The sequence below is a fragment of the Elaeis guineensis genome, chromosome 11 (assembly GCF_000442705.2).
Source record: "Elaeis guineensis isolate ETL-2024a chromosome 11, EG11, whole genome shotgun sequence".
In the NCBI taxonomy this organism is placed as follows: Eukaryota; Viridiplantae; Streptophyta; class Magnoliopsida; order Arecales; family Arecaceae; genus Elaeis; species Elaeis guineensis.
Genome location: NC_026003.2, coordinates 4356713 through 4368030, shown reverse-complemented (window position 1 = coordinate 4368030; position 11318 = coordinate 4356713). Strand labels below are relative to the sequence as shown.

The 11318-nt window shown below is 37.3% G+C and overlaps 1 protein-coding gene and 1 pseudogene across 1 annotated transcript; one reads left to right on the top strand and one right to left on the bottom strand.

Moving 5' to 3' along the window:
- Window positions 1–417: 417 nt before the first annotated feature.
- LOC105053708 (uncharacterized) overlaps window positions 418–11318 on the bottom strand; it is a 36453-nt pseudogene continuing 25552 nt past the window's right edge.
- LOC105053709 (psbQ-like protein 3, chloroplastic) lies at window positions 574–2074 on the top strand. The gene is made up of 2 exons (XM_010934966.4): window positions 574–1029; window positions 1164–2074. Exons 1-2 carry the CDS (start codon window positions 574–576, stop codon window positions 1257–1259), a joined length of 552 nt encoding a protein of 183 aa, XP_010933268.1. The 3' UTR covers window positions 1260–2074.

The following is an 11318-nucleotide window of genomic DNA, read 5'->3' as shown; positions in this document are numbered from 1 at the left end:
CAAGGTACCAAGCCGGAGCCCGAAACAGGCCCGAGGAAAAAACCCACGCTCCCTCGCTCCCCCAAATTCTCTCTCTCTCTCTCTCTGCCCTAGGCGACTATCTCCCCTCTCCACTCTCTCTCTCCCCTCTCCGCTCTCTCTCTCCTATATCATTTCTCACTCTTGATCTCTCTCTCTCTCTTTTCTCTCTCTCCCTCCCCGCCCCCTTGCGGGAAGAGCTCACTTGTCGCCTTCTACCGGCGAGCCTTCAGCAATATGCGAGGGTTATTTACTGTTGTTGTCCGGTTGCCAAGGATTTGGCTTCCAGGTAGCACCAGTTCCGAGTAATCAGCCATCACCTGGGTTCAAAACAAAGCATGGCAAGAAGCCTCGCTGAAAGAGTGCAACATTAATTTACCAAAAAAAAAAAAAAAAAAAGAGTGCAACATTAAGGGTCATCTTAAGTGACACGTGGAGAGTATCGCACAAGTTATATCTAGTTGTTGTCCATAACTATGATATCTTATCCAAATAGACTTGGATGAACACAATTCCACAGCCACTCAGGACCATTTAAAAATCTCACAAATAAGGATGGCATCTCCAATGGCACTGCAGCTCTGCTCCACAATCCCCTCCCCAAGCTTATCCAGCCCTCAGAGGAGGTGCTCCAGACCAGGGCACACTACCCAAGATCTCCAGAGGCAACTCAATAGAAGAAGATTAACAGCAGCAGCAGCTCTGACGACAGCTTTCCTAGTTAAGGAAGCCTTCTCAAATTCCAACAATGCTTCATCTTTTGAATTTAGATTCACAGTTCCAGACCAGACACTTGAAGAGGCGGATGCTGGGGTAAAGGTCCATGCACGGGACCTCCTGCAGATAAAAGATTTTATAGATTCAAAGTCATGGAAGGAAGCGCAGCTTGCGCTCAGGCAGAGATCTCCATATCTGAAACAAGACCTTTACACCATCATTCAAGCGAAACCGGGAAGCCAGAGGCTGCAGCTAAGAAAGCTGTACTCCAATCTCTTCAACAATGTTTCTAGGGTGAGTTTATGAGCCTCCACGCATTTTAAAAAAAAAAAAAGTACTGGTTTGTGTGCGTTCTGCCGTGGTCATTCTAGTTTGTGCATGGTTGAGAAAATATTCAAGTAATATGTTCTAAATTTTTACCTTTGCAGCTGGATTATGCAGCAAGAGACCGGGATGCGCGTGTAGTGCAAGAATGTTATATGAACATTGTCACCACTCTAGATGAGATTTTTTCGATAATCTAACAACTTCAATGCTTTGAGTTTATTCAAAAAGCAAAAAAATGGCAAGAAAAACCTAAAAGCAAGATAGGAGCTAGTAATGCATGATCCAGATAATTTCATATGACAACCACAATCCTATTATTTTATGAAACCGCAGCAAGATTTCAAGCAGAAATAACAAGCCACATGACAAATAATTCATTCACAGATGATGAGTAGCTTGGTTATTTTTCTTTCCACATATAGTTTCAGATTAATACAGTGAAGATTAATTCTTTTTTTCACTAAATCCTGGTCATTGTTGAATGCTGAATGGACATGGAGATGAAGCAAAAAGAATCACTTTATCTGCAAGCACCAAGAAATGTTATCGTGCAAAAGTTCCCTCTTGGATGAAGCATATACATGGTGAGTCTATAGCAGAAGCTAAAAATGTGCAGTGTGGGGTCAAACTCAGCCCAGGAAATGGATTACTTTCCTGATGCTTGATGTTCCTCAGATATTCCAAGATGGAACTTTACAGATTGCTCTTGATAGTGTTTGCAAGGGAGACATCTGTGACCATTTCCATGCATTTACAGAAGAAAATTTTGTAATTACATAGATCTGATGGCACCTCATCTCACCGTCTGTTACCAGCATTTTGGTTCTTCCTTCAAATTACTGCAGCCTGGTGCATAAACCTTCACAAAGAATACAATACCAGGGATAAAACAGAGTACTGTCAGTGCTTTGGACAAATGATCGCTGGGTATTTGTAGCAAATCAGGAGTTTGACCATGTGTCTTTATTTAAAGATTGTAGCTACATGGAAAACCAGAGACTAATTGATCTAATATTACAGACTTCCACATTCTAGAATAAGCATGTTCAGAAAAACTTCCGTACAAAGAACACTATATTCTAAAGTATGCTTAGTGAAGATTTTAATTCAGATTCACATAAAATGTTAAGGCTGGATAACAAAGCGATACATTTGGTGTCAAAATGCAAAGACATGGACAATAGATTATTAAGGAGTTGTTTCAATGCCTAGTAGGCCATTCTATTTCGACAAAAGACCATACCCAAATTCAAGAGCTTTGCGTCTACTATTTTGATCATGATTTTGTTACCTCCAGAGGTAAAAGAAAGACCCTTCTCTTTTTGGAAGGTTGTGGGTGAGGAGAGATTCAAAACCCCGACACCGTGGTCCGTAGCCACATGCTCTAATCTTCTGAGCTACATTCCCCACCCCATCTCCATTGGATTTGTTTCCGGGAGTGCCCTCACCAAGGAACCTTTCCTTTCCTCAACCATTTTGGGTTAAGATGTCAAAGCATGTTGGATAAATCCAATTGAGATCAACAGTGAAGGAAGTGGTTCTTGCATGGAGCGATGAAATTCTCCTCAACAATGGCAGCCATGGAACCCACAATCCTGAAAAAATGGAGATGCTGAGTTCCATTGAAAAGGAGATTTATGGTATCTTGCTTTTTAGGGATTATTTATTCGACAGTTTTCCCAATTAGGAAAACTCTTCCTGTCTCTGTATCGAACTCTTTACTCACCATAGTATATGCCCTTCTATTGCTGGCTCAATTTTCTTAAATTCAAGGAGTAACCTAATTCAACATGCAAACAAGACCCAGGTGTCAATCTGTAGCAGTTGAGGACAGAAAGGCATCACATTTGATTTGTTATGATTTAGTTTACATGAACAAGCTATTTTGGAGACCCTTTAGGATAACAAATACACTCTAACAACAGTGCATCAACTTTAGATGGTTAGGTGCTGATAGCAGAACAGGCTAACGGAGGCATAAACTGAAGGATATGATTTTTTTTTTTTCCCCTCTAGACTGCAGCCAATAGCCGCATAAAAAGTCCAATTTTTTGGTAGATTTCTATTGATTTTTTTAGAAAGAAAATCATCCCAGACAAAATCATCAGAATCTTCGCTTTTCTTTCCCTTCAACACAGTTTAGTCATAACTGGATTGTGTGTGTGTTTGTTTGCCGGTCTCGCTGATTTACTGGTCTGCCAGCAGGCCACCAATTGGATTTTAATTGCTATGTCTTACTGCCAAAGCTATTCTGTCTCACCATTTTTTGTCTGATTTATTGCTTAAATTGTCTAGGGTGTATGATGGTATTACATGCTGAACTGCAGTATCACACAGCATGAATCTAGACAAAGGGGTAACATTAGTCTAAATATGCAGGTGAGACAATGACAGTAACACGAGAATGTGAATTAATTTATTTTGTGTTAATTGTTTCAAGATTTGCTGGACCCCTCTTTATGAGAGTTGCCATCTCGGAACGATTAACATGTAATGGATCTAAAAATAGCTGTGGTGTCATCTAGGAGCAATAGTACATGTAGCTTGAAGGTTCTGCTTCATCTATAACTCAGACATTTGCAAAATTGGGCTTGCTAACTTCTTGAAAAATCAGACGTAGGGTCTTCAAACAAGCGGCCCTGCCAAGTGAACTTTAGGCATTGGCCCAGTTTGGGTCAGGTCAAGATAACAGCTATGCCTGCAACTTACGCTCTGGCATAATGTACTTAAATTTGGAACATACAGAATTGTATCTGCATGGTCAAGATAGGCAGTGAGCAGCAATTTTAAGCAGAATTTAACATAATGTTTACAATCAAAGTTTATACTTTACCACAGAATCCTAAATAATCATAACAGTCCTCTAGTTTTTAAGATTCTAGATTGCACCTACCAGCCACGAAGCACAGTAAATTTAAAGAAATAACAAATACAGAAACCATGGATGATAAAGAGAACTTGGTGAAGATAGTGACTCAGGCAGCCTATCCTGTTCACTTTTTGTGACCTATTCCATTTTGATCATTTTCATGGGTGGGTGGCAGTTTATTCTATGACACTTAATTAGAATGTGAATGAGGGAAGGACCTAAAGTGATAATTGAATTGTTGTAGCAGTATCTTGAACTCAAAGTTTATCAGGTCAACGAAGGAAGAGCCCTTCAACAAGCTTTCCATGAACAATAACTGGTATTTATGATGCTGATAGATGATGCAGACCGAGCCCAACTTGCATCCACGTCCAAATTTTAGGTCTATCAAAAAAGACGGCACAAGTCAGCACCCGAATCCACTATCTGGATTTGAAGATTTTGCTGAATTTTCTCTTTAAGAAGATTTTTTTCATCTTCCTTTTCTATTTAAAAAATTTTATCATCTTTTGTTTCTATTTAGGAAGATTTTATTCTATCATCTTCCTTTTAGAAAAAGATTTTAGTCTCTCATCTTTTTTTTCTTGCTTGGGAAGATTTGGTCAAATTTTTTTTTTCTGTTTAGGAGGATCTTGTTTGACCATCTTCCTTTTTTTTTAGATAAGTCTTTAAGTTGCAAATATTTTCTTTTTATTCTCAAAGATGTTGGTCTATAAATAGCCCACAAGGCTTTAGCTATAGGGGAGAATAATTATTGAATAACATTCAAATTTTGTTAAAGAGTTGTAGTGAAAGCTTTGTTTCTTTCCCGGGGTGTTATCGATTCTAGCAAGATCTAGAGTTTAGTTCTTCTTTAGATCTGTGTTCTCCTCTATTTTCTATGAGTTGTGATTACCTATTAATGAGATTTGATCGAGATTCGAGAAAGTTTGAAGATTTCACTAAGTAAGAAGAAGACGGAGATTGAAGACGATCTTCTTTTCCCTTCTCCTTGTGCGTGCTATCCGAGACGTTCGACCAGCCATTCGTACCAGCAATCTAGACCAACTTCAGCCCAAAGTCAAGTATTAGCTTCTATTTGCTTCACAAAAAAAAAAAAAGGTTATCGTGCTAATTTTTCTACCCAAATCCAGATCTACACGTATCATCTATTGGTAATAAAAGCTGGGTTCATAGGATAGTTTGATTTCTATTTTCTTTCCTCGAAAAATTTATCATATTACTTCTTTCCAAAAAAAAAAAAAATCTGAAAATAATTCAGTCCTTTCCCTTCCTATATGATACTTGATTGCGATTGTTGAGCAGGAATTGACTACATGGACATCTACAAGCTTAGCTAAGAGATCGTTGTGGATAGACTGCGAATTGATCCAAGTTAATCGTAATAGCGTAACTGCGTGCTTGTTGGACATCATATGATATAATTCCTTATCTGATTTAATCTCTTTACTTTATTATTTTCTTTAGCCGAACATTCTTCCTTTATTAAAATTAATTTCAAAAAAAAAATGCTCATTTAACCTTATTTTGCAATCAATTTTGTATGCCACATCTAAGGGATAGCAACCAATAGGATAGGTTTGACATCTTATGTGCTGCATTGATGCATAACATATAGAATTTTGGACCGTCCTGCATCAATAGAGCTTGGAGAAGCTCTCCTTTGTGTATGTGTTCGTGCATGAGTGGACATGAGCGTGCATTTGAGTTTGATTCAAGTATAAGAAGATAAGAACTAACTTCTGATTAGATTTTAATGGCATCCTACACTAACATAGTTATATTCTCAAACTAAGTAGTCTTTTGCACTCCAAATTGTCCTGCAACATTTGAAGTATGAGCCTCTTTAATCATCATGCCCAAGCAGCAGCTTGAGAGACACACAATTGTGTGCCGCTATAAGACAATCCATCCTTCAGTATGCATTCTTTCACTTGTCCTTTCTTAAATTCTCTATCTCATCTTTAAAATCTGAATCTACCATATACAATCATGTATATTCCATAATGACAAGATGTTTGAATCTACATTCTACATAGCAATCAATCTGGAGAAAATTGATGGAAGAGACCTAGATAACATGTCAGCTAATTACTTGTAGCCCTCTGCTTGTATTTTCTCTCTGAGTTTAATTGTTGCAGATAGGACATTCATTTCATGTGCCAAGTTTACTGCAATTTAAACTACATATGGAGAAATTAAAATAGTTTTTTATCTACATGTATGATGGTCTTATTTCCAAATAAATATCAAGGCAATAGTCACATCCTGGTGAAGAGCAAACAACTCCTTATTATGGGTAGGATAACTAAGTTGCACTCTCTAAAACATCTCCAAATGGTATATTGTTCCTAGCTTCCACAAGAACTACTCCAAGCACATGCCTTGAAGCATTGGCTTCTATCTTAAAGGGCCTTCATATATTAGGCAACATAAATACTAGCACTTTGCATATCTTCTTTTCCAGAAGCTGAGAAGCCACCTTATTTAATAAACCATTCAGTCTTCTGGTTGGCCCTTATCAGATTATGTAAGGTGCTGCAGATCATTGAAAAGTGCTTGGGAGCATATGGGCATGCTCCTATAAAGCTTTGCAGTTTTGTCACTGCCTTAGTTTTAGACTAGTTTGAGATGACATTTACTTTCTGCGGGCCAATCTTAATTCTCATCCTTTGACTACAAGTGCAAGGTATGCCAGAGACTGCTTTGCAACTTCGCACTTCTTGAGGTTCAACCTCAATTCTTTTTAGCACTTTGAAGACCTTTGCAGAGTGTTGGACATATTCCACCCAGCTAATACTATAAATTGGTGAATCATCCAAATACACAATCATAAAGTCTTCAATAAAAGGCTGCAATACCTCATTCATCAGTTAACAAGGGAATTGCACATGCCGACTGGTGTAACCACCCAATCAAACAAATCCAGTTTTGTCAATCTTGAATCTGGACCTAATAAATCATTAATATCTTAAATCCAGCTTGGGAAAGTAGTGTGCATGTCTAAGATGGTCTCGTAAATCATTAATTCAGGGTAGGGGTCATCTATTCTTGATGGCAATTGGCATACATCCTTCAATGACCATCTTTCTTCAGCAGTAATACCATATGATCCACAGGTTTAACTACCCCATGGTCTAGGAGCTTGGTCGTCTGCTTCTTTATTTTCTTATTCTCCATGACTCAGTTGCAATAAAGGCTATGTTTAAGTAAAGGAGAATCCTCAACCAATTGAACTTAACAGCCAATCATTCATCTAGATGCTAGTCTCTTCACTTCCTGAAATAGATTCTTACATCTTTTCACTAGCCTTAGCTTTCTAACCTGAAATTAAGGCCCCCCCTAGTAAGCTCACTCTTCATTGAGTAGCATCTAGTTCTCTTAACATTAGTGTAGCAAATTATTTACAAGCATCAACAAACCTTTTTGCTCATACATACATAAAAAGCTGTTGTAGAATATCCCATCCCATGTACTAAGCTTGTCTTGTCCATGGCCTTCCATTCATTTTTTACGCGCTAAACCACATATATGCCACTTTAATTTTGCATTGAGGAAAGAAGTTATCTTGGCTCACAATCAACATAAAGAGAGATACAACATAAAATTTCCTATATTAATGGAAAATATCAACAATACTCCCATCTCAACCAAGAATATATATGCCTATCTTTTGAACGCGTTTTCTTTTTAAAAAAAAAAAACAAAAAGGTCTTTAGGACCGTGGAGTGAAACATATCAACATGGGTTCATGTCAACTCCTTATAATTCCTACTTTAGCACTGGGCTATTCTCAAAAGTTGAATGAATTATCCTCTAAAGCACAAAGCAACAATTTTATTTTAAGACTCAACTACTGCACTATTAAAGATTTTAAAGCTAAAGCTCCAAAATGGAATCTTAATGTAAATAATTCTCCATATATGATTTCTGGGAAGTATAATTCCTTACATTTAATGTTTCACTAGAGATCCCTTCTAAATTTATAAACACTGTCTTCTTTAAGTAACAACAGGATGAGATTTGGATTTACCAAGTTTTACATTGGTCTAGAATATTAATTTTGATGGAACCCTGGCTTCAATAGCTTTTGGAACTCCATGATCATCAAGCCATGGTTTAAAAGCCTCTATTCACCTTCATGTTTAACATATGTATTCTTCTTGTAACCCCCATAATGTTATATTGATTATCCCCTAAACATTATAGGATTTCCATCCTGTCATGTTCAGATCAATAGCATTTGTTATGAAGGTTGAGCGATGTCATCCTTTTGTTATATTATGTGTGAAGAACTAATATGTATATTACATGTGCAGAAGATTTGATTTTTGTAATTAACCCTCACAAAACAGCAGCTATTAATTTGAAGTTGAACATATAATCTTAACAGAGCAAATCCTCAAGCTGAGTCATTCCTAAACTTACATGAGGAAGAAAAACAACCGAATCCATTCATAATTCTCAACAGTGTTGCTAAACTTTTCAAAGTGGTTACCCTTGTATACAAATTCTACCGACAAATTCTAATTCATGTCTGGTACTTTCCAAACAAGTAAATAGGATCCAAGATTCCTAATTCTACTATGAATCATGATACAAAATATATGTAATATATATCTATATTGGTATTACTCAAACTACTAAACTGATCCCATTGCTGGACTTTGACCTTGTCTAATAATAGGGAAGAAGTTAGTGCAGAGTGGTACAAAAAGTCAGCTTCAAAGTGAATACCTGTATGTGCAAAACAGACATTAACATTTCACTATTTCTCCACAAAGGATAGCTAACTTGTTCTGCCATGATACCCAATAAAAATCTTAAACAAGGCTTCAAGTTCCAGCCATGCAGTTTAAAGCTGCTAGACAGGTATCGTGCAGGCAACTGCCAACACCCAGCACAGATAGGCATAGAACCTATTAGTTCTTTTATAAATATTTTAATAAGAAAAATTTACTAGGTCCTTTTTTGTAATTTCAGCACAGCATGCCTGTGCCAACACAGCATAACAAAGTATGTGACATGCTTTCCAGCAACTGGCATGCCAACTCACACCGATAGTCGAGTCCTTGATACCAATAACAAAAAAATAATAGAAAATGGGCAATAAAATCCGAAAATTAACAAAAAATATGAACAAAAAAAAAAAGAACTCATTTGTGCTAAAGTTCATGTTGGAATATTGTTATATTTGGAAAACATGACAATTCCTTCGTTGGATAGTTGGAAAGCATGACAATTCCTCCATAGGCAAGTATATAAATTCCTCCATCAACTCTACCATCCTTGATTTTGTATCATTTGAATTTCTTCTTTATTTGTTTCCCATAATCATGGGATTGTATCTTTTCTTTATTTGTTTCTCACAATCATGAGATTTTGGTGGATCTTGGTATATTATATATATTTATAAACGAATGCAATAGAGGAACAAGCTTCATCATTTACCATGCAACATGGTATCAAAGCCAAAGTGAGAATACTCTGAGCCTACTGCTCACCATCGGTGCTCTTCCCCACCGTGCTTCTATTCCAATGGCGTTTTTCTCTTTCTCTTTTAGCTATATATTTCTCTTGCCAATAGGACATGACCCAGACTAGAAGGGGCTGAAAAAATCTACTATAGTTTGCTATTTGGGTTTGCCGGAACTATCAACTTGCGACTATCTGGATTAGATCCCTCGGTGCATGAATTGAGAAAACATGTCCAAGTTCGTTTCAACCCGACTCAGAGACTTTCTACCTGTTCTGAGAATTGCCTTCAATCCAAACATGTATGTCACAATCTGAGGTTACCTCCACTACTCCTAAAACTAGTAGTTTTATCTCTACTTTTTCTGGATCCCCTATTATTACTACTGAAAACTTGATAGGCGGCTCCAATTACCTATCCTGGTCTGCCTCTGTTGAGTTGTGGTTCACGGGTCAAGGTTATGAGGTACATTTAACTAAGAAATTAGATAATATTCCTGATGATGATAAACCAACTTGGAAAAAAGTTGATGCTCAATTATGTAGTTTACTGTGGATGTCCATAAATTCTAAATTATTGCCAATTTTCAGGGCCTATAAGACTTGTTATACCTTATGGGAAAAGGCTAAAACCCTATACACCAACGATATTCAGCGATTTTACTCTGTTGTTTATAATATGGTGAACCTGAAATAGCTAGACCTGGATATGACAACTTATTTAGGTACGATTCAGACACTTATGGAGTTTAATAAGTTGATGTATATAATTGCTAGTACTGTTGAACAAGAGAAACAGAGAGGCAAATTTTTTATGATATTTGCACTGCCTGGCTTTAGATTTGATCTTGACTCAGTTCATCATCAGATCTTAGCCCATCCTACCATTCCTTATATGGAGGATGTTTTTGCTCATGTGCTGCACGTCTTCTTCATCAGTCACTACTACTAAAAATTCTTCAACAGTCTTTTGTTCTGGCTTCACAAACTGCTGATAAAGGAGGTCGTGGAGGAGGATGAGGAGGTAATCGCAACCGTGGCCCTCATCCTCAATGTACTTATTATAATCAAATTAGTCATACTAGGGATCGCTATTATTCTCTGAATGGCCGACTACCTCATATCGTCAATGTCGCCCAAACAGATTCCATTGAGATCGTGAAAGTTCAAATTCCTCCAAGGGACAATCATCTCAAACTATTCCCTTATCAAATGCAGAGTATAATGAATTCTTATAATATCAGGCAACCAAATAGTCTTTTTCTCCTACTAAGATCGGTAATCCAGTTGTTTTCCTTTCTTAGTCTTCTTCACTTGGACCCTAGGTTTTTGACTCTGATGTCTCTGATCATATCTCTGGTAACCAAAATATTTTCTCACATATTATCAGTTCTACATCTCTTCCTACTATTACCTTAGCTAATGGTTCCAAAACAGTTGCCAAAGGCATTGGTCAGGCCAAACCTCTTTCTTCTTTATCTTTGGATTCTGTTCTTTATGTGCATGGATGTCCCTTTAATTTAATTTTGTTAGCAAATAAATCCGTGCTTTTAATTGCTCTATTATCTTTGTTGATAATTCTATTCTTGTACAGGATTGGGATATGGGACTGATGATTGACATAGGATGTGAGTCACAAGGTCTATATCATCCCATTGTTCCTACATCTCCAGTGGCCTGCACAACTAATGAGTCACCAGACCTTATTCATAGTCGTTTGGGATATCCGAGCCTTTCCAAACTCCAGAAGATGGTTCCTCATCCCTCCACTTTGTCATCTTTAGATTGTGAGCCATGTCAACTTGGCAAACAAGCACATGCTTCGTTTCCAAGACGTAGTAACAGTAGAGCTAAATCTCCTATTTATCTTATTCACATAAATATTTGGGGTCTTAGTCATGTCAGTTCTACC

What these genes read in the sequence shown, in the direction of transcription:
- LOC105053709 (XM_010934966.4), top strand. Translation starts at nt 574, where the DNA reads ATGGCATCTCCAATGGCACTGCAGCTCTGCTCCACAATCCCCTCCCCA. An exon ending in TCTTCAACAATGTTTCTAGG is followed by an intron (nt 1,030 to 1,163) that starts GTGAGTTTATGA and finishes TTACCTTTGCAG; the next exon opens with CTGGATTATGCAGCAAGAGA.